Source organism: Leptodactylus fuscus, chromosome 6, assembly GCF_031893055.1.
Source record: "Leptodactylus fuscus isolate aLepFus1 chromosome 6, aLepFus1.hap2, whole genome shotgun sequence".
NCBI lineage: Eukaryota > Metazoa > Chordata > Amphibia > Anura > Leptodactylidae > Leptodactylus > Leptodactylus fuscus.
Genome location: NC_134270.1, coordinates 110,870,383 through 110,895,365, shown reverse-complemented (window position 1 = coordinate 110,895,365; position 24,983 = coordinate 110,870,383). Strand labels below are relative to the sequence as shown.

General features: G+C 40.7%; 1 protein-coding gene across 1 annotated transcript in view; it reads left to right on the top strand.

Annotated features, from left to right (window-relative positions):
* The first annotated feature begins 12,087 nt into the window (after positions 1–12,087).
* LOC142209135 (cadherin-like protein 26) overlaps positions 12,088–24,983 on the top strand; it is a 71,876-nt gene continuing 58,980 nt past the window's right edge. Inside the window, exons 1-4 of the mRNA XM_075278070.1 lie at positions 12,088–12,093; positions 15,377–15,448; positions 16,535–16,543; positions 21,022–21,129. Coding sequence (XP_075134171.1) covers positions 12,088–12,093; positions 15,377–15,448; positions 16,535–16,543; positions 21,022–21,129 — 195 coding nt within the window. The remainder of the gene's footprint in view (positions 12,094–15,376; positions 15,449–16,534; positions 16,544–21,021; positions 21,130–24,983) is intronic.

The window sequence follows — 24,983 nt, the reverse complement described above, 5'->3', positions numbered from 1 at the left end:
ACTGACTTTTTCTCATAGGAATGAATTGACTAGGGTTGTCAACGCTGGTTCTGCCGGAGGCTTGTCTGTGAGGAGGCGGAGTCTAAAATCGGACCACAGCAGTCTCCATTGTGGTCCGATCTTACAATTTTATCATAATTATTTGTATTTTGTTTACTCTGCATTAACAATGAAATAGCAGCTTTGTCTCGTGGGTCATAGCGATAACAGGAATACCATATTTATATTGGTTTTATTGAGTTTACAAATAAAATGTTACTTTTTGAAAATGAATGATTTTCCTGGAGTCGCCATATTCTGATGTCTATAGGTGTTTTACTGTTTTGGTGACGGAGATATATCAGGTCTCTTTATTTATAGGACAAGTTGTACTGTTTATTGGTAGAAATGTTTGGTATTTATGACTTTTTGGCTACATTTTAATTTTTCTTTTTTAAAGAATGTAAAGTGACCAAAATACATTAATTTTGGTATTATTATACTAATGTTAGTATTATTATACCATTATTTATTTATTTTTTTATGCTGTTCACCATACAGGATAAATAACACTATTTTTGGAAAGTGGGGGCTTATACGCACAAGGAGATACCTAATATGTTTGTTTATTTTCTGCTTTACATTATGTGTTTTTTAAACGTAAAGATGTTTTGTTTTTTTTTCTCTTTTTATAATTTGTTTCTTTTTTAAACTTTTTGAATTTTTTTTACATGTTCTACAAGAGAACTTGAACTTGGGATCTCAGATCCCCAATGCAATGTACTGCAATACATATGAATCGCTATTGATGACGGCATCCAGTGGGTTAATCCACTGGAGAATCTGTGTAACACAACTGAGTTCTAAGTGAATTCATTGTTAAGACAGCTTTCCAAGAAACAGTCAATTCTTTGAAATTAGAGTAAAATGTTCTCCACTAACCTAACAGAGATGTAATATGAAACTATTAGAACATTGCTTCACTTATCCTCCCAATAATATGCTGCTATCCCTTTAACTAGTCAGTCTTATTAGTGTACTTGACCGACCAGCTCTGTGGACATTCCACGTGTCAGGTCTATATATTACGTGCTGATATATGGTCCAGTAATTGTTTAGTGTAATTGTTCAAGGTCATCACGATGTAGCATGTTTAATGACAATCCCTGAAATATGTCTGTACCTGCCCTGTTTACAACTCAAGGCCAAAAAGCCCTGGGAGTGTAGAAAATCGATAAGATCGTCTTCACGCCTAACCAAAAAATCTTGGGAAATGGGTGAGATAAACTTACTCAGTACAATCTGTTAGAGTCTTAGGTCTTCTGCACATGAATGTACTTTTGATTCGCAATTGTGGATCAAAGTATGGACACATGCATTTCTGCATTCCTATGGGCCCAGACGCGCGACAGCATTTTTTGCGGGTATGTGTCTGTGCCGTCTCCAAGGATTGCAAATTATGCAGCATGTCCTATTTTTGTCCACATTTGTGGCACACGCAAATCTTTCTATGTATCTGAGTTTGCAGATGACACACTGACATGTTTTTACGGGCTGCGGATCACTATTTACTGATAGTAAAAACCACTATGGTCGTGTTTTCACAGATTTCTCATGCATTTGAGTGTATTGAGGGATCCTTAAAAACAGACATAAATAGAACATGTTCGGCTTAGCCTCCATTCACACAATAAAGATTTTAATACAGTTGTGACGGCTGTTAAAAAAAAATAAAAAATGCCATTGCACGGCCTACTGTGACTCATGCGAATGTAGGCTAGATTTGACAAATTTTTCAGACATTATGGTGTGGTTTTTTGAGCCAAAGCCAGGAGTGGATTGAGCAGAAGGAACTATAAGACCTTCCTATATATTTCCCATTCCTTTTGTAGCAATTCTGGGCTTTGGCTCAAGAAAACACAGTAAAATCTGCAACAAAAAAGCTGCATTTCTGCAACATGGGGTCTCAGTCTTAGGGTGCATGCACACTATGTAACGCCGGGCGTGTATGAGAGCCGTACACGCCGGCATTACGGCAGACTGCCGAACACTTCCCATTCACTTCAATGGGAGCGCTCGTAACAGCGGCGTTTACGAGCGCTCCCATTGAAGTGAATGGGAAGTGTTCGGCAGCCCTGCTGTAACGCCGGCGTGTACGGCTCTCATACACGCCCGGCGTTACTCAGTGTGCATGCACCCTTAGTTGTTTCTAGAAATCCCATCCACACATTACAGAAAAATACGCACAGCAGAAATGCTGCGATTTCCAAAATGACAGCATTTCCATTATACATACAGAAATGCTGGCGGTTTCCCTAAGGGTAAGTTCCCACAGAGTTTTTTGGCAAGTGGATTTTGACGTGGAATCCGCCTCAAAATCCACTGTCAAAACCGGCTCCCATTGACTTCAATGGGAGCCGCTTGCTTCTTTTTTCTGCTACCTAGTAGCGGAAAAAAGAAGCAACATGACTATTGTTGCCGTAGATTCTGCGGCTGAATCCGCCGTGGCATCCGCGGTGCAACACTCCCCTCCCGACTAGGCCCATTCATTTGGGACTAATCTGGAGCAGAATGCCATAAGTGGATGCCGATGCACTGCAATGGCATCCAGTCGTGGCTAGCCGTTTTTTGGACCTGATTCTGAGGCGGCCTCCGCATCAAAATCCGGTCCAAGAATCCCTGTGTGAACTTACCCTAAAGGTATAATTGAAGCAGAAAATCTGCAGAAGAAAACTCTCTGGACTTTCTATAAAAAGCACTAATGGAAAAACCGCAATGTGCGCCTTTTCACTGCTGCCAGCTACGTGGGGCCTTAGCTTTATGGAGAATCTATACGGCAGATTTGTTACAGAAATGAGGACTGCAGAAATTCATGAACTTGCTGCCAAAACATTAGAGTGCAACTAATTTTCAGTTGCAAAAATTTCTTCAACAAATCTGTTGCTTGTGAATATACTCTTAAAGTACCTTGCATCATATGCGCAGCAGTCCTGCCGCCCTCCTCCCAGGCTATAGTACACAGGGATACTAGACAGTTTCATAGTTTACAACCTCTAAAACAGTTCTAAAATTTGCATAACCGGCTACTTTTCTCGTTTAGTGGGGGTGGGGAGGTCCTCCTGAGATGGATAGAGTCTCACACAGATGAAAGGAATGTTTGCTGAGGTGTAAGGTTGCAGAAGACACTGACAGTGGTGTGGATCTCGCCCTTGACTTTGCTGGCTATCTACTTGACCATGGAGGGGCTAGCTGAGAAATTTCTTGTGGTAAGAGGAAATAATTGAATCTCATTTTCTAATTTAAAATTCTGAATATTTTCCAACTGTTGGTTCATTTGAAAAAGAAACTGGGCTCTTTAGATGCTGTGGAACTACAACACCAAGCATGCCATGGCATACTGTCAACTGTCAGGGCACATTAAAATAGTCATTTCTCAACAGCTAGAAAGTCTCAGGTTGGATGCCGTGGGCCACTATAGGGATTAACTGAAAAACAGACAATGGTCTGACCTAACATAGACAAGCATTGTAGCCAGTGAGATGTGACACATCATTCCACAGGGATCTACTTCTCTAAACTCTGCCTTGTCTATAGGATTACCTGCAGCTTTATATGAATCTGTATGAATGAAAATGCAATATTATGATGAACTGTGCCAAGGGACATACTCTCCTGTACATTATAGACAGATACATATGTACAGATGATGTAGTAGAGCTCACGAGTTCTTATGGTGGGCTGTATTGTTTGTACATGGGAACGCTAAAGGATTACCTACAGTCCTATGGTAAACCATTTACACCATAACTAACTTATCATGAACAGCTGAACTAAAGGACAATTGTAGTTGTACGTCCAGATGTAGCAGAGCTGATTCTGTAGCTCTTTAGTGCTGGATAGTCTGGGTACAGTTTTACGTGTGGCCCAATGTATAAGAATGAATAACTTGTATGTCATGATACATTGCACTGAATGGCAAACTCAGCTGCAGTATTAATACATGGTTATGTACAGATATGCCGAGCTGATTTGCTTTTTTATTTTTCTTGAAACAATGTTGGAATTCCATATTTACAGAATATTATGCCTCACTTTTGAATATATATATATATATATATATATATATATATATATATATATATATATATATATATACCTCTATGTTTTAATGACTCCCTTTATGGTTGCTCTGTCAATAGTTACCTGCAGCCCTATGCAAACCCACATGCGCCTATTTAGATGTAGTTGGAGTGAATTTGTCTTTTGTTTATTTCTTTCGAGCAAAGTGCCAAATGACAAGCTCAGCTCTGCTTTTATACCTTATTATATTAGAAAATAAACATTCAAGCAGGTAGACTGCATCAGTATATTGTATGAGGCATCTGGATTACTGTATTGATAGCTGCAGTCACCTTCACTGGTCTTGTGTAACCCTATGTAATCTGTTGGACTTTACGGTAACCGTATGTAGTAAGGGGGCACAGGTTCTTAGGGTATGTTCACATGCCATTTTTCAATGTATATTAATAATAATAATAATAATAATAATAATAATAATAATAATAATATATTATAATATAATAATACAATATAATAATAATAATAATAAAGATACTTTATTGATCCCAATGGGGAAATATAGGGGTATATAACTATTGTTTTACATGTCACAAATACACTCTCAGACCATGCTGAATTTGACGCAGTTTCAAATCTATTTCTTGAGCCAAAGCCCAAAGTGGATTAGTGAGAAGTAGAAGTCCTACTTATATATTTCCCATGCCTTTTTGAAGTCACTTTTAGCTTTGGCTCAAAAACAGCTGCAAAACTGCCACAAAAACTGTATGTGTGAATCTAACCTGATAGTGAATAAATTTTCAGAAGAAAGACATACATTAGAACGCTGAAAATAGAGCAAAAACAGATTTTGTAGGTATGTAATGGAACTTCTTATATAATTGCTGCACTTCAGTGACCTCCACCAGGCACAGGATTACAACTCTAATTGTTGTGTCATTCTACTAAAGTGAATCATACAGTAATCCTATGTAACATAAACTCTAATGAATAATCTGCACTACAGGCAGGTGTAGTAAAACTCCTCTACGGTAGAGAATTGCCACTTATCTGACCTCTACTGGCCTTGCCGCAGCTCCCCTGTTTCTCAGAGAACCTCACAGCTTACCTTCAGGCACCTCTGTAGTTACCCTTCTGACCTGGATTAGGTGGTGACTAAGGAAAGCCTAAATCCAGTGAAAATACTTTTCTCCATCACTGCAGCCCTCACCTGTTTGTCTGGCAAGCTCTGCACTTCTTTTAGTCTGGGACTACATAGAGTCTTTGGCTCCTATCACACAACCAAAGATAGCCATGTCAGCCTGTGATTTCTTCACTAATTGGGGTCTCATTGGGACCCTGAGCATGGCTTGATCATGATCTTGTCACATAGTTGACCAGTCTCATTGTTTTGGAAATAGTAGGCGCGGACACTGCAACCTTATGTCAATAACATGAGTAAAGGAATCACAGGGCAGCACAGTGATTGGTTGTACGATGGGAGCAATAGCCTAATGCATATTGCACTACAAGGCTAAGGCCCCACGGGCCGTAATCGCAGCGCTAAAGGTTCTTTCCGCAGCGCTTTCAAAAGAAAGTTCACAGAGTTTTCCTCTGCAGACTTTCTGTTACAATTATATCTATGGGAAAGCCGCTAGTCAGTGGTGTAACTAGGAATGGCGGGGCCCCGTGGCGAACTTTTGACATGGGGCCCCCCCCCATCCCAACTGATGCCGAAGACCTCGACCCACCCCCTCCTCCGCACTCTATTATGTCCCTTACTGGCCCCTGCACACAGTATTAACCCCAATAGTGTCCCCTGCACACAGTATTAACCCCAATAGTGGCCCCTGCACACAGTATTAACCCCAATAGTGGCCCCTGCACACAGTATTAACCCCAATAGTGTCCCTCTGTGGACACCCATAAACAATTATTATACTCTGGGGTCTTTTCAGACCCCAGAGTATAATAATCGGAGACCCGAGGAATAAAAACATTAAAAAAAAAAAACACTGTTGCTTCTTACCTGTTCCCCGGCTCCTGTGCTGTGCTGTTCTCCTGTGCTGACCACCGCTCGCGTCCTTCGTTAATGACGTCGGACGTCACATGACCCGGGAAGCATGCCGGGTTCATGTGACGTCAGAGACGTCAGACAACAGTAGGACGGAGGCCTGGCAGGATCGCGGAGAGGTAAGTAACAGTTTTTTATGTTTATTACCTCTCCCGATCCACCGGTCATTATACTCGGGGGTCTGCAAAGACCCCCGAGTATAATGATAGCCCCTGTGGGGCCTGCGGTGTCACTTGCCGATCCCGGCCCAGCCAGGATCGGCAAGTGAATAGGGCCCGTAACAGCCTATTTTTAAAAAAACGCAGCGGTAGCGGCTGTCACCGGGCCCCCTAATGGCCCGGGCCCTGTGGCAGCTGCTACTGCTGCTACCACGGTAGTTACGCCACTGCCGCTGGTGTTTCCGTAGATATAATTGACATGCTGCGATTTGCAAAGCCGCAAGGACTTTGCAAATCACAGCGTGTCCGCGCTGCGATTTCTTCCGCAAAGTGGGCATGGGATTCGCATGAATCCCATCCCCTTTGCTTGCACTGTAAAACGCCGTGAATTTTCCCGCAGTGGCGTTTGCGTCCTGTGGGGCCCCAGCCTGAAGGGAGATTTCAACTTTTTCCCAGTTATTCCCAGCAGGACACTGTAGGATCACAAGAGTCAACTTGCTGAACACAATTTTTCTGGCCTACCTATAGTGGACAGTTTTGAGTTGGACATCTGTTAGCTGAATTAGTATAGTAACATGGGCCCATATAGTTTTCTATAGGATTCACTGCTTTCCAGCTCTGAGTAGAGATCCAATAGATCCTGGTGTCATTCAGTGACTGGATACGGTATGGATGGTGCTCAAAATGTTAAGTTGTACCAAGAACAGTACAGCAAGTTCTTGTGGCACTCAGATCTAATTGATCTGGGCCTGAGTTCTAAATTGGGAATCTGGATTTTTTGTGGATCTGGCCTACAATCTGAATTTAGTCGTTTCATGGTATTTTGGCCTGAACTGTGTGGTCTGAATTTATTTGGGATTCTACTCTGGGGGCTGAAATAATTTAGCAAAAACACGTTGTAAAAATATTTTACTGATGATTATAGAATTAAACAGAAAAAAAAAAAGAAAAAAAATCAGACATTTGCAGATACAATAAGGCTGCATAGGATACTGTGAGCTATATGCCATGTCACAGCTTCATGCATCTGTCGTACAGAACTATAACGCTGTATATGTGTGTGAGTCCCTAATCACCTGATATATACTCAAATGTACACAGGATGAGAATCTAGTTTTGTCATGGAGACAGGAGGGGCCCAATTTGAATATTTGCACTCAGGTTCTTGAGTTTTTAGCTACAGCTCTGATTGTTTAACTTTCTAATATACTTTGAGTTGCATTTACTGGTGTAAAAAAGACAAATTTTTGGTATACGGCGTGATTGCACAGTGTTCGATAGTCCACCATGTATAGACAAGAAAGGGACAGGCCTGTTACCGTATTTTTCGGACTATAACACACACTTTTTTTCCCCCAAATTTGAGGGGAAAAGAAGGTGTGCGTCTTATAGTCCGAATGTAGCAAAAAAGTCAATGGTACCGCACACTCTAAAATTATATGTGGTGCTAGCGAAAAAAGGTCCTTCGACCCAAATATACTAGTGAAAATAGATTTTGCTGCACACACTGTTTTGTGATCAAAGGAATATAGAGATGCCTTGACACTTATACTGATCCTGCTACCACACTAGATCGCGTCTGATGAAGGTCTAAGGACCGAAACGTCATATCCAATTGATCTAGCCTGTCTTTCTATGCCAATATTTTGCATTGTGTCAAAAGGCGTTAACTATATTGTAAAATAAATCTCTATATTCCTTTGATCACAAAACAGTGTGTGCAGCAAAATCTATTTTCACTATTATAGTCCGAATGTGGCGCCTGGCATCCGCTGTAATAGAGAGGCGGAAGCCGGCAAGTGATAGACGCCATTACAGGTGCCGGGGCCTGCGACATCGCTGCGCTCCTCTGCCCTGCATGAAGCCAGCAGCGGGAGGAGTGATGCTGCTATTCCGCTCCTCCGTCCCCCCGCCGCTGGCTTCATGCAGGGCAGGGCAGCGATGTCTCAGGCCCCGGCGTCTATCCCTCCCCGGCATCCGCCTCTTTAGTACAGCGGATGCCGGGTCAGTATCGGTGGCCCCTTCTCCCCCGGGGCCGGTCCCCACCGGCCCCGTACCTGTAAAGTTGCAGGCCGGCTCCTGCGCGACGATATCGCAGGAGCCGACCTGTTCGGGTGACAGCCGGGAGCCTAATGAGGCTCCCAGGCCTGTCACTGCTATATTAGTATTGCGGCTGGTCTCTATGACCAGCCGTAATACTAATAGACAGAATGTCCCATAGACGGCAATACAGTTGTATTGCCGTCTATGGGACTTGCAATCAAGTGACCGCAGGCTCAAGCCCCGGGGGGGGGAATAAAATAGTAAAAAAAAAAAAAAAAAAAAAAGCTTTAAAAATATATAATAAAAATATGAAATAAATAAAAGTTCTAAATCACCTCCTGTCCCTAGAATATATATATAAAAGTAGAAAATCATATATCATAAACCACCGTTTTTTTTTCAATAAAAGGTGATCTAAGAAATAGATATTCCCCAAAATGGTATAACTAAAAAGTACTTCTGGCCCCGCAAAAAAAAACACTCTATGCATCCCCGTACAGCTGCAGGGTCACCTGTCAATGTGGCCTTGCAGCTGTTGCAAAACTACAACTCCCATATATTAAATATTTTACCAGTTTTTGCTTCAAAATTTTTTTTCCCTATTTTCCTCCTCTAAAACCTAGGTGCGTCTTATAGTCCGAAAAATACGGTATATACTCTCTCTCTCTCTCTCTCTCTCTCTCTCTCTATATATATATATATATATATATATACACATATAGTATATAGTACAGATCACATACAGTAGCTACATATGTTACGAGGAGGATTTATTGTTCGCTTAGTTTTCATTACTCAATTTGCTGACATCGTGAAACTCTACACCGCAGATTGTAATTTACTATAAGGCTGATGCCCCAAGGGCTGCAAGGAGCACAGATAGACTTTTCTGAAGTCTCTATAAAAAAAGATATAGAACACAAGGAAAGCAAAGATTTCAATGCAACACTAATTTCTAAGAGATGGAAATTGGGGGGAACATCGGGCATGGACTACTAGGTCTATCTATCTATCTATCTATCTATCTATCTATCTATCTATCTATCTATCTATCTATCTATCTAATCAATCCATTGTTCTCAGTTTGGCCAGTAATGGTATTATTTTATTATTAGTATGAAAAGATACTATTTCATTCTGTTTGACTGGGAGACAGGAGTTAGTATTAGCAGCAATTTGAGGATATTTGCACAAATTAGCATATCTGTGTTTATTTTACTGCTTATATTCTCCCTTTTAAGGGAGCGACCACACAGCGTACACACTGCAGTTCATTCTGGGCAGATTAACAAGCAGATGTAGCTATCAAATATTTATCCTAATTGCATATTACACAACTTCAGTTTTGCTTCCCCTCCAATAATCCATGCTGAAAGCGTGCCCATTGTAAACTCATTACAGACTTTACAGGCTTCATGGATGATTTTCTGTGTCATTGTAGGTGCAGCCTAAGATTAATAGGTTAAGAGTCAGACTACTAGCTTTGTAGATTATTTTACACAAGCAAAAATTTGCAACATATCTTGTTATATGTAGTGTCATCTACTGTACTTCACATAACTGCAGCCTGTAGTTTCCTTTTCCTCTTGGACCTCTGTAAGGGTATGTTCACATGGAGGACTTTGGTGCAGAATTTGAGATTAATTCTTCCTCAAAATCAGTGACAAGTTCCACCTTGAATCTGTATTCTATTCTTTTCAATGAAAGGTAGAGACTGAAGTAGAACAGTGAAAAAAGCTGCAAATTCTACAGCTCATTCAGCCACAGAAGCCGGGCCACAAGCTACTCCACTGATTAGCCTCATTCATGTGAGGCTATTCAGCTTTCTGCTGTGGGAAGCTGGAAGGCTAGAAAGTGGAAAGGAATTTGTGTGTGTGAATATGTTTTGAAACATATTCAGTTGTCAGGGTGTCTGTCTACAGTAAACTGAAGACAGGTAGAAAGGGAAGGCAAATTCTCCTTGGGAGAATTCTCCTGAGACTGCATGCTGTGAGAGGGGATGGGGAACACAAATTGAACTAGGTACACATATGGCACAGGTACAGGTACACTTATGGCATAAAAATTGATATTAATGTTATCTGTGCTTTTTTTCATACTACATTAGTCTTCTACTGAATTATTATACACCATATCAGCTGAAGAACCTGTGGCAAGATCCAGCAGTATGCTTTTTTTTTCCAGCTTCCTGCTCCGATTAGTTTCAATAGGAGTCAGAATAAGGGAAGAAATTACTGCTGATGTAAAAAGGGCCTGATACTGTTAATAGAGCCACTCTATATTGGCCCACACACAGTATCATATTCTCCACAGTGGCCCCCACACAATATAATATGCTTCACAGTGATGTCCACATAGTATTTTATGCTCCACAGTGGCCCTGTCATGGTTATATAGATTCCCAACAACTGTGGTACTGAATTGTGCTTGCACTGCTAGGGAAACAGGGTAAGTAAGCTGTCCCTAGCGCTACAACAGCTGACCAGGCCCTGCCTGAGGGTGTTAGGTTGCTGTTTTCAACCTAAGCTTGGACCCCAAATTACTGGCTCTATAAATACAAATACCTACAGACAGGTAGGATGAGTGTTGAAAGAAGCTAGTGACTGGGAAACTAAAGGCGGTCACCTCCTAGTGAAAGGATAAATGCAGCATCAATTAGTAAAAGCTAGGATGGGATATGCTAGAGAACTAACAGGTGCAACATGACCACTAAACACACAACAAGATTTGAGGAGACGAGGAGTGGAGTAGTGAAGAAAGGTATCACAGGAGCAAAGCAAACCTGGAACACAGAACAGAAACTCACCAATATAAAACAATGAACTCTCACACAGAACACAACTCACACCACTTCCAATTCAGCTCAAGAAGCCGTACAACTCCAACTAAACTCTCCTTCTAGACTTAGTCAAGAATCCTAGCTGGAAACCATGAAAACCGGTAAAGACAAGGGGCCACAGTGGTTACCACTGCAGCCTTGGAGTGCTGGAGTCCTAGTGTTCAAATCCCGCCTAGGGCAAAAAAAAAACCATCTGCAAGGAGCTTGTATGGTCTCCGCATTTTTGCATGGATTTCCATCCCATATTTCAAGTACATACTGATAGGGGGAAAAAATGTATATGTGGGGCTCACAATCTACATTTAAAAAGAAAAAAACCCCAGCAAAGCCAGCAGTCAGCCTAATACAGACCCCAGAAAGACCTGATAATTACACACACCTACACATCTACCGAGACACAAAGTAAACTCAAGTAGACACTGAGGCAAAGACCCAACCACTATCCCAACAGCTCAGTGGAAAGAGATTCACTGGACACCGGCTCAAATACCCAGACGAACACCACTCAAAAGCACATCCATTTTATATGTATCTCAGATCCTGACAGGCCGCACACAGTATTATATACTCCACAGTGCTTCACACAGTATCATATGCACACAGTATTTATGCTTCACAGTGGCAATTACACAATATTATTTGCTCCCAAGAGCCACCCCCTTCCTAGAGCTGGTGCTATTATTATACTCTGCCAGCAGGGTGAGAGTTTGGTAACTGCTTTAGGATAATGGCCGAGGTTTAAGGAGCACACATGTCTGAGAGGACTCTTCAATCCCCTGCAGTCACTGGAACGGACCTTGGTCCAGACATCTGCTTCTGACAGGGCAACTGTGGGGCACAGTTCTAGTGTTCCCAGATGTCTGAGTGCAAGTCTGCAATACATTTAGTGCAGGTGGGAGCTCTGGCTTCACTGCCTAACCCTAACACCAACTTCACTAATGAAGGTAAGATGGCTGCTGTTTGCGCAGTGCTCTCAGCAGGAAGCAGGAGAGTTGCCTATCTCCGAATGCTGTCAGCTTGCTACTTGCCAGCAAAAACGTCTCAGTGTGTCACCTGTGACTTGCGTGTCATAGGTTCGCCATCGGGGCTCTAGTACCTTGTTGGTCTGTCTGCTGCCTGGACATGAGATGAAATATGGTTGGATACAGAGGCATACAGGTCCCGGATGGTATCCTGAAGCACATTTGCCCACAGATATTACGGTTTGGCCTGTAGATCCTGTACACTTGCAGGTTGCTAAACCTGAGGAGAGCTTCATTTTGAGGTGAACCTCTACAAGAAGAACTATGTATTATATGGCACCATGAAAGGGATTTTCCAGGGGATAATAGGTGAAAACAGAATTTCTTGTAAACGTGGTTGGGAGTCCTTCACTATGATATACTACACATTGCATTGATTTCTCATTTTTGACTTTATCCTTAGATACTTGGGCCATTCCATATACTATTATGCAAGTCTTATTCTTAAAGTAAAAATTGTGATTGTGAAATTATGAACTTATCAACAAGCCTCAAGCTCAAGATGTGACCTGATTACCTCAACACACCTTCAAGTACAGTTAAAAAATGCAAAAGACTTGTAACTGAATCTTCGTTTGAGTCTGTGGAAGCCCATCCCGTTCTCTTACTATATCAGCCCATGTGATGATGTTATAGGAATATAGTGACAGTAACAGTTTATGTTACGTGTATTATATTAACAGATCCTTCAGTCTTGGATGTTACTCTAGCTTGCCCATATATTGAACCCTGAGAGGAGGGTGGACATTGGCTATTAGGAAGGTGTCTTCTTGCTGAGTCTTGTTTGGAAGCGACTGGAGTGTATAACTTTTTACCTGGGGCTCTTAGTAAAGCTCTGTTGATTCTTGCTAAGCTGGGCCCAGAAAACAGCCCAGGGCTTATTCCGATATGTATTCAAGGTCACAGCTAGAATACATTGTGTAAATGAACACATACAATATTAACCACTGCAAAACCAGTAGAGCCACTTCAATTTATGGACCCTGCAAGATCTGCGCACTGCATGCTCTACTATAGGTTGCCATTGTTTTATTGGTGACGAAATACTGATTCTGGACACTTGTAGTATGGATAGGAGCTTGAGAAATAACAAGTACAATATTTCCCTATGTTATTATTTTGTATTTTTGTGGACTTCAAACATTAGTACAAGTGTTAGGACCACTCGAGAAGGTGTCTTAGTTGGTGTAACCAAAATGAATGCTAATTGCATTATATTAACTTATTAAACACCACTGATGGATGTCAATAGATGAGAAAACACTGAAATCATCCTGGTTAATGAGAGTCTGTTCCAGAAAACTTGATAGTAGCCACCGTGCATTGTAGGGAATATCATATGCTGAGCACCGTAATACCTTTAGAAAGCCCATTGGATAACTTTTTCCTTTTCTAGTGCTACAGGGGCGTACCTGAACCTAAGACCTCATGCACATTATTGTGGTTTTTATCTGCAATTGTGGATAAAAGTTTGGTCCCATCAATTTCTATGACCACAGATACATGAACGTAATTTTTGAGGCTGTGTGTCCATGCCATATTCAAGGACTGCAAATTATGTAACTTGTCCTATCATGACTGATCATTGGTTGCCTCGTGCATCCACTGCTGCATGAACATACACCCTACTATACCTTATTAGTATTCTTACATTCTTGTAGAGTCTATCTTTGTGTTAACAGATCAACATAGAGGATATAGAGGCGTTATGAATAGAAATGAATCCCATGGTGGTGGTGGTGGTGGTGGGGTATCCCAATAAGCGAGATCCAGTCTACCAAACCCCCAAAACCTCACTGTGAAAAGCAATTTAAGAACCAGTGACTATAGATTGTTTCATGGTTACACTCCAGGCGACTTGTCTGTCTATCACCTGTCAATATTTTTATGAGAGAATGATGTGACCTGACTCAGTTATCGCGTAAATCATATATGAGTCGTACAATGTATCTTGGTTTTGCAGAACAGAAATAGATTAAAATATTTCATACAAATTAAAACTTACTTGGTGGCGTAAGGAAACGGAATGGTTAAATAAAACGCAGCAGCCCTTGTAGGCGGTGGGCAGAAATGTACACATTATTGTTATTTATAAAGTGCCACTGTGGCAAAGAATAGAGTTTTTTCATGAGTGCCATGGTGAATATAAGATTATAAAATGTAACTTTTATCATTAGAAATTTGAAAAAAAAATAACGTGAATGATTTAAGAGCCCAACGGAGGTCCTGTAGCAAGGTTGTGTATGTGAATGAATAGCACTCTGCTGTCTAGACACAGCAATATACAACCAATGTCAAACACTGTCAGACAAAAGTTGTCAAAATGTGACTGCAGTCTGCACCATTTAATTCAGTGTGACCTTTCCCTTTAAGAGCTCTCCAAGCTCTTTCTATCAGCCAGAATAAGTGTGTCCATTGTAGAGTTGGTGCCCTGAGACCATTAAAGTAGAATTTGGATGCATTAGCTGCTTATATGGAAAGTTTTCTGTACAATTATGGATTGCTACAATAGCCAGTTATAGCAAAATGGCCAGCAAAAATGGTATGGATGAAAAGAAGAGAACTCATTTAACTCATGTGTTAAAAAGTGTGTTTTATAGTATGAAAAATATTGTGTTTTAATAAATCTTTGCTGAATTTCCCTTGGTCTGATTACATGTGACCATAGAAGTTTACCAAGAGGGGAGGGGGAGGAGCCAAGTGAGAGAAGAGCATAGACACACATAAATACAATGCTGCTGCTACTAGTAATGGCTTTATCTCATCCCAAGTGCTTTATCCACATCACTACTGCTCAACACTTTTATAATGGCCTGTATGGTACTGTCGCTTCTGAGTGAGTGAGATAGAGATAGAGAGAAGAATCTCTTGTTTTCTCCTGTGTATAGGGAGACAGCATAGCAACTAGTTTCTGTCCACTACCTTATTTACAATTGAGAATTAGAGATAAAGCCTGCAGTGGGATAAGTACTAAAAAACAAGAAAAGTATTGGCCAGCAATTGTGTTAATTGTCATGTACACATACAACAGTTTACTGTGAAGTCACAATAATGCAAAACTAATACTTGAAGAATGATGATAGTATCAATTTTGCTATAAGACACAAGTTGTAGATCAGATCAGGGTTCATAATTGTTAGCCTCCTACTATACTGGGTGCGATATACTGTACATGGGGCTCACTCTTACATTTATATCTCTTTAGGTCCTTCTGTTGGCTCTGGCAGGTGTTCCACAAAATGAATCTTCTTCGGGTAGTAGAGGGAACATCGTTAAGGTATGGAAAAACTTCAGTGAGACCAATTTTACAACTTCTATATAGATATAATGTATATAGACAGTCATTTATTACTTACATAACTTGTCCTGAGCTATAACCTATTTATATGTATACTAGAGCTTCAGTCGATATTCTGCTGGTGGAATCACTATGTACACACTGTATACCAATAAGTATTTGGACACCCATGCAAATGAAGATATCTGCGGTGTCACGCCTTCCGCCGTTAAATATCGTGTAGGAAACAGCATTGTCATTAGTTACATGCAAAATGGCACGAAGTACAAGAGTTGTCTGATTTCGAGAAAGGAGTAATTGTGAGGTACCACAGAAATGGTTGATCCTTAAGGGACATAGCAAGCGAACTGAATTACCCAAAATCGACAGTGGCCTATGGGATTACGAAGTAGAAGGTGAACGGTGATTGTCAGAATATGCCCAGAGTCAGTAGACCCCTGAAACTGGGAGATACTAGAGACTGACGAGTGCTGGCCAGAGAAACCGCACCCAACCGATGGCTCACATACACCTGGAGTTTCACCAGGCATCGGGGAGTATTGTGTCCATCAATACCATCCGTAAGGAAGCATCTGCTGGGTTCTACCAACTATTGAATATGAATAAATGTTGTTTTTCTATTCTACCTCAGGTGTCCAAATACTTATTGGTAGACAGTGTACTATATTACATTATTTATCCTGTACTGATAATTAAACTTCATTATTAACCCACAGCTACATTTTCAATTCCGTTTCTGAAATTTCTCAGAATTTTCTGCAGGTTCTATATAAAGTTCACACTAACAAACTGCATGGTTGAAGTTGTTGCATTTACATCAGGCACTGTACGCTAATGTAGGTAATACTAACTGCTCACATTATAGAAGTTCATCCAAGTTGAAAGGGTGTATTTTACAACAAACTGGTGACATTTTCGAATCTTAATCAGCAGAATTATGAATGCAGCTCTGTGGTATAATATAGGCTGTAATTCAGCAATAGTGCTTATACTTTATACAATGTCATTTATTTACAAAGTGACTTAAATGTATAGGCAGATTATATCTGATACAGTATTATCCAGTGCAATAAGGTTTAGCAGATTGAACACCATCTATAAAGCAACAAAAACAAAACAAAAAAACCCTTATTGGATAAAGTGTAAGAAGTGGCAAAACTGTCTGTATTGCTCTGTCCAAACTTCCAAACTAGTGAATAATTAGGAAAGAAGAAACATGCTTAGGGTGGGTTCACTCCGTTTTTTTTTTAACCAGAGACAAAGTTCTGCATGTCCGACTTTGTGTCCAGTTAATAAAACGGTTTTGTCGCAGACAGGTACAAATCACTCACTTTTCAAACCCATTCACTTGAATGGGTTTGAAAACCGACTGCCGGGTTTCCGTCCCCTGTTCAGTTTCCCGTGGCAGAAGACGGAAACCCAGCTGGATTGCCTAAAGCACGCACAGGCGCAAGTGTGAACCTGCCCTCAAAGGGTTTGTCCAGTTTTAGCAAACAATTGCTATTGTGTGTATAATGAAAGATTATACTTTTTTTTTCTGTATCAATTCTAGATTTCTACTTACTTGCTGTGCATATTGGAAAATAGCATATTTTTTTTTATAGAAATGGACAACTTGATAACTTTGATGGGGCTTTGCTTTATTGTTGTTAGAGGTACAAACATTTATTTGCTAAAACTGGAAAACCTCTTTAATTTTTGGAGCAGGTTCAGTACCAGGAACATTTTCGTTTTTCTTTGACCATGTGGTTTTGACGGTTATAACATTTTTTTCTTTCGGGTTATTCAGATAATTTTTGCATCTTTTTCCAGTGACATAAAACATTTTAATTTTATTTTGCATGTTTTTTCATATTTTTATTTATATCAAGGAAAATGTAAACAAAAAAGTGGAGAAATGAGTTCACTTTTTTTTTCTTTTAATAGTAAGTGCTACTAAATTTTTTTTAATAAACTGTCCTTGCCTTTCTTATAGGAGCTAAAACTGTAGTTACAGCCAGCTCCCCAGTTTTGCAGATTTTGTATGTGTATGTCCTTGCTGGGCTAAGATTGGACCACCCAGACATATATATATATATATATATATATATATATATATATATATATATATATATAGTAAATGGGTGGTCCAGAGCTGGTTCATTTATAGATGAGTGAGACAATGTACTGTACTGCCCCTCACAACCCCCCGCATAGTAGCCTATTCTACATTTGCCACAGATACACCAATGATGCCACTGAATGTAAAAGGGGCAAGCATGCACTGGAAAGCCTTCTCTTTTTAAGTTCTATAGATGGGCCTAAATCTGCCTCTATATAGTATAGACAATGTTATTAGTCATTTTCAGTGATACAACTTGTTGTTAAAATGGCAGATGATGGTTGTTTTGAGAATTTCAATTTGTGATTTGAAATTTTGTATAGAGTAGAGGTGTTCCTTAATAGTTACCCTCTGTCCCATCTCTAGTACAAGGCAAAGGCATCCTGACCTCTGGGAGGGTTCCTTGTCTGTTCTATGGGAATACTTAATGGTGAAAGGAGGAAGAGACTTGTGTAGGTTCACAGCATCCATAAGAATGGTACCAGGACTACCTGTATGATACGAATACTCTTGGTAGTCATTACTAGTGATGTAGGCTGGGTAGACAATGATGGATAGTTCTTAGGTACAGATTATGTATATACTATGTACTGATTGCCATTAATCATTTAGTTTTAGCTATTAATCTGTTACTATGAGAAATTCCATCTTTTGAGAGGTTATATTGTCTTCATAGGCAACAAATTTTGCTTGTCAGTTTGTCATTTGTCGCCTCCTAACACATTAGCGCTTGCAGCCTTCCATCTGCTAATATGTTACCTTGTACCAGCCAATTTAGTATCTGTTTAATATTTGTTACATGGCTATGTTCTGCGTTGTGTTTTTCTGAACATTTTTAAGGGAAGATGCCTGCAGGGTCAGTAACTAATCTCCTAGGAAATATCTCACGTTGTCAAGGTATTTCGATACTGAATGTGTCATCATTTTACCGAATAATGTGAACAACCAATTAGTTCTAAGTATTAAATAATCTCTTGGAAAGGGAGAGAAAAGGTTTCCCACATATCAAAGACGCGACTTACTTCTCACCTTTCATTACCTTGAGATAGTTATTTTTCTGTGCGGTGCAGAAAACTTAAAAATAGCCTTAAAATGAGGCTGAAGGCTTATAGTTTCATGACAAGTTAATCAGAGTTTCGTTAGCAAATGTACACTGCTATTTACTGAGATATTTAAAGCCTTCCTGGCCTGAATAGAGAATGCAGTTTACAATAAGCACAAGCTCTACAAGCAGGCATGTGGCAGTGTACAAGCTATGGTCCTTCTACCACCTCATGCTTCGGATGAGGCCAATGGTGTATTATTGCCTGAAGTCAGTGGTGGTGACAAACTCCACTGAATGTGCATACCAGCCATTGAACCTTAAAGTGTACCTCCAGTTACTATAATAATAATACATTATATTTATACGACATATTCCACAGCACTTTACAAAATGTAGGGTTAAAGTACAGACAAGATACATTACAGAGAAATACCTACACAATGGGATTGAGGTAAACATCTTTGCATAATTGAATAGTACAGGTGAATATGAGAAACTTTGTAACCTATCTTATTAAAGGGATTCTATCATTAGAATCTCTTTTTGAATTACCACCATGGCGGAATAGCCTTAAGAAAGGCTATTCTTCCCCTCCTTTAGAATTCTTCTCCGCCTTCACAGCGAAGAGGTGGTCTCGAGAAGAAGATGGAAGGCGTCACTGGAGAGTCTTCAGGCAACACAGGACACCCTCTGTGCTGTTTGAGTGTATGAGGACCACCCCTTGTGCTGTCTTGAGACATTTGCATATGTCAAAAACGGGGAATATCAATGGAAAGATGGCGTGGAGAAGAGTTCTAAAGGTAGGGGATGAATAACCTTTCTTAAGGCTATTCCACCATGGTGGTAAGTCAAAAAGGGATTCTAATGATAGAATCCCTTTAAAGTGATATGCTTTCTTCACTTTATGTGTTCTACATATTAGTCTATGAAGATGGAGGATCTTGGCTTTAAAATAAGACTATACCTGTATCCAAAGTAAATCCTGACATATTACTGGCTGAAGTGGAGCTGCATATAGTCGCAGTTTTCACCAGTGTGTAGGGAAACACAAGCAGCTGACAGTGTGCAGGGAAAGGAAAAGGATTTCTTACTCTCTGGTCCTTGTCACTTCAGATGATATCATATCCCCCCCCCATCAATCAGAGAGCATACTTGCCATTTAGCCTTAATATATACATATATATATATATATATATATATAATATATATATATACAGTGTATATATATATATATATATATATATATATAGCTTGAGACAAGTCATGCACTTCAATGACCGAAACGTTGCGAGAGAGAGGCAAATAAATAGATAGACACAAAATCCATCACTCACAACAGGTTTCACAGTTTATCTACCCTCTGTTGTGCAATAACTTTTGCAGAAGTCTATAGAGTATCCTCCAGACTATTGTGTCTAGAGTCCATGGTCCATTTCTAAAAGATAGGATGTTAAAAACTATTATAGGCTTAGTGATACTGAAAATTGAAAACATCATCACAAAAAATTCTTAAAATTAATGTTTAATACAGAAACGTGATTTAAATAATAGGACATTTTCTGGTGACACTTTCTCTATAATAGGACTACAATTGGAATAATAGAAGCGTTCCAATGACCTCCTGCTGTGTCTTTCATATGGCTTATTAGGTTACCAACCTGACCACATGATTTTTGTGCACCATTGATGAAGATAGACCCCTGTATATCTTCAGTGATAGTGGGAGTTGGTGACTAGATTTACCCTATGTTACTGGCTGCAAATGGAGGTATTCACATGACTGATATTCTGATGGTCCGTTGTCATGGACCTCCATGATATAAGTCTTGCTCTATTTTTGTCTGTTGTTACAGATCCCATCATACACATCAAATGGGCGCCCCTCAAGGGATAAAATGGTTGTGAAAAATAGACGTTTTTTGTGGCCATTTGGCACTGCGTTAGTGTAAATCTAAGGTTAAACTTGATGAACTCATTGCACAAATCTTGCAACCTTAGGCATCTGTCCACTATCGGCTTTGAACATGTGTTTTCTGAGGGTAGGGTTCAAAGTAAGCTCCTACCTGAGGCTGTGGGATGATATCAACCATAAAATTCATCACTGCAAAAATACACAGCCGTGTACTGCCTGAAGCACCAGCATGTTACTGCCTAGAAACTAGAAATGCAGACTATGTGGTATGTATAGAAAGTCTTCATGCCTGGTTAATTAAAACACAATGTGGTGCAATTACCTCTGTAAATGTGGAGCCCTAGGGTAACATGCAGCCAGTTACGTTGAGATGTTGCTAAATGACACCAATTAACGCACACTGTAATTATATTTGGTTATGCTAACATTACACATCTGCTGGTAACTATCAAATATGTCTTCACACTACTCTGTCACTCTCCGTCTTCCAACAGAGACTGCAGCGCAGGATGGCACACAGCCGCCAAAAGAGAGACTGGATCATTGACACATTCACCCTTCAAGAAGAGTTGCAAGGCCCTTACCCCAAACTTATTGGCACGGTAAGCAGATGATGAGATGACAAAGGACTCCTCCTACATGACCCCTAGAAATCAGCTGCAATATATGGAGAAATATGGCAAAATGTGTGACGTATTCAGTGGATTGGAGAGATGTTCTTCATTCTGTATCTGCTCTCCACTCTAGCATATAGTAGGGGGCTCTGAAGGGGATTCACCTTTATTGTTAGAATTCTAATAGGTTATTTGAAGATTAGTTTGCTAAGAATACCAGATTTACAAAATTGAAGGCTTTATATTCCAGCAGTACTTAGAAAAGCTGATGTGGATAAGCTACCGTATTTTCCGGACTATAAGGCGCACATAAAAACCTACGATTTCCTCAGAAATCGTAAGTGCGGCTTATAGTCCGGTGCGGCTTATATATGGATGGAAGCGGCGGCAAAGTCTGCGTGCCGCTTCCATACATACATAAAAGGCACCGTAAGGCTGCATTCACACAGAGTAACGCCAGGCGTCATTTGTGTGTAATTTGTGTGTCTTTTACGGCCGTCATAAAACGTTTACATAGAGTTCTATAGGAAAAGACGGCCGTCATTTACAGCCGTCATTTACGGCCGTCATTGTAATGATGGCCGTAAATGACGGCTGTAAATGACGGCCGTCTTTTCCTATAGAACTCTATGTAAACGTTTTATGACGGCCGTAAAAGACACACAAATTACACACAAATGACGCCTGGCGTTACTCTGTGTGAATGCAGCCTAAGGGTGCATTCACACTACAGCAGGGCTGCCGGACACTTCCTATTCATTTCTATGGGAGCCGGCATGCGAGCGCTCCCCATAGAAATGAATGGAAAAAAGCAGTCCATTCATTTCTATGGTGAGCGCTCGCATGCCGGCTCCCATAGAAATGAATGGGAAGTGTCCGGCAGCCCTGCTGTCACGCCGGCCTGAAACAGAACGTGAAACTTACCAAGCGGTGCAGGGCGGGAGGGCGGGCATTCAGGCCTCTTCTTCCTCCGATGTTCCGTCCTTCTCCTCCGGCGCTCGCTGATAATGGCCGGGGCGCATGCGCAATATCATAATGCTTCTGCTACGGCTACGCATGCACCCAGGCCATTATCAGTTAGCGAGCGGCGGAGGAGGAGGACGGAACATCGGAGGAAGAGGAGGCCTGAATGCCCGCCCACCCTGCACCGCTCGGTAAGTTTCACATTCTGTTTCAGGCTTTTATTTTAAAACGGGGGGGTAGTTTAATCTAACTTTTACGGTTGGGCTCTATCAGCATGATTTTGCTGATAGAGCCCCTCCTCGCCTGCCGAGCGCTTCCAATAGAAGTGGCTGGCACGCGGGGGGTTAAGCGGCCGCTGGCAAAGTCTGCCTGCCGCCGCTTTCAATAACATATAATGCGCACCGGACTGCGGCTTATAGTCCGGTGCGCCTTATATATGAACCGAGACGGACTATAAGGTGCTCATGGGCAATGCGGCTTATAGTCCAGTGCGCCTTATAGCCCGTAAAATACGGTAAAAGTGACATCATGTCCTACTATAATATCAGCTCTGTCTCATCCTTTTCCAGATAATGGACATAGGATTAGATGGAGTTTGGAGCAATGCCTTATGGAAATCCCTTTCAATCTAAAATTTACCCCTAATGTTACATACCTATAGACTCCAAATTCTTCCAATCTGCTATATTTACTGTAGTATGGACAATAAGCTTATATTTTTCAGAGAAGCATTGTCGTTTCACACAATAGGCTGGCTGCCGATATTGAAGAATGGAGGTTTTATTATGTTGTTATGACTGCCAAATAGCCCACAAATGCCATTTTACAGCCACATAACATTCCATCTATTTACTGCCTAATATAATCAGGAACGACACTTAAATGACGTTACCGTCTCTTGAACGTCTCAGGAATGCACTTGTAGGAATATTTTGTTATAATCACCACTGATTTGCCTTGTCTTAATTATCCTGCCATTTACTGCTCTTGATAGGCTTCCTATACTGTTCAAGTAATTCTATTCTGCAATCATCGTCTACCTGAAATACAATGGTCTCTCCTTTCATATAATTACACAGACCTGGAAATCTATTATAATCTAGTCGCCGGGGGGTTGGGAGGATGTCTCTAATAAAAGCAGGACAGCTAACTTATAGTGCTAGTAGATAAGGGTCACTACAAACAGCCCCATGACAATAAATACTATGAATATTAATATGGAATAGCTTCAATGAAAAATGGGTGACAGGACCGACCCACCAAAACCGCATTTTATAATACTGGTGACTTCGTGAAGTGGGGCTTTCTTTATTGCTGGTATTGCATAGTCTCATTGCTTTGAGTGCCCATATACTAGTCCAAGGGCCCTGTATCCTCTCTTTCTTGTGTTTTTTTTTCAGATGTCAACGATTTCTTCTCAATCTTCATCCTTCCTCTGTTAGAATTTCTTATGACCATGGTTCCAATTTCTCGAGAACCTTTGCCAGTGTTTGTCATATTTGCCTATTGGCTGAATCCATACATTTTCATTGCTCTGGAGAACAGGCAGATCTTTTGCAAATTTAAAGGGGTTGTCCCATCACAAGGATCCTATCTATACTGCTTGTTAATGTGGATGTAAGACTTTTCCTAAATACACTGCTTTGTTTGTCCACTATCTTAATTTATTCAATTCATTGTTGACACAGCCATTGACTTATCTGCTCAAAAGTCAAGTGATGTATCTGCCTGCTCTCAGGGTTGAGGGAGGAGGGGCTAAGTGCACAGGAGCGAGCCTGTGTTTCTAGCTATTCCTCTGTCTGCACCACGTGACCTAGCTTCCTGCTCTCAGATAGGGGAGAGGAGCTGCTTTAATTTCTGAACTCGTCTTCTGTTCTCCCAGTTATCAGGCTAGCTAATTCAATTGTGTTCATTATGGCAGAGACAGGCAGTCTCTGAATATAACACAGAATGGAGTTGCTCCTGCCTGTACTTCATAGTCCAATATTGTGCATATAGTGTTTTTTGAGGACCTTTGATGACAGGCCCTTCAGCCGCCCCATAGGATCACGCTATGTGGTGGGCAGAGCTACACACTAATTTGGGGGCGGAGCTAAACGTCAGGTTGCATGTGAAACCACGCCCACCAAATGACGCAAGAAACCAGGAAGAAAGAAGATTTTACAGCAGTGAAGACTGGTGAGTATGCGATGTGGGAATACCCCTTTAATGTAATATAAAGCTTGCCTATCTTGATTCTTCTTCAGTTTGGCTTTAACATTGTCCACAAGCTATGTCTTTACTAGTTGACCTACAGTTGGTAAGAGAGTCTGGACTGGTGTCTAGGCCTTGTGTGTGTGTGTGTCTGTGGTCCAGTATAGACAGGTATATATATCTGTACTTGCCTGTTTCGCTTTCTGCATCTTTTGGTTGTTTTTACTGATGACTCTGCTTTAGGTCCCCTTCACATGGAGTAAACGCGCGTGTATTTTGGCAAAATACACGTGTAAAAATACATGTGTAAAAATCAGGCTCCCATTGACTCCAACGGCATTTTATTTTTACACGTGTAAAAAAACACGTCAAAATACACATCAAAATACACATGTAAAATGTCATTGAAGTCAATGGGAGTCTTATTTTTACACGTGTATTTTGCCAAAATACACGCGCGTTTACTCCGTGTGAAGGGGCCCTTAACATTACTATGAGGATATCTTAGAGATGATGTCTGGTGTTCCAATTCTCACCTCTCCCTGAATTTTTTGAACTCTTCAGATGTAAATTGGGCAGTGTTTTCAGAGTAAACAATATCAGGAATGCCATAACTGGCAAAATGGGCCTTGAGTTTTTTAATTACTGTTTTTTCCTTTGTGTCCGGTAAGTAGTCAATCTCCCAG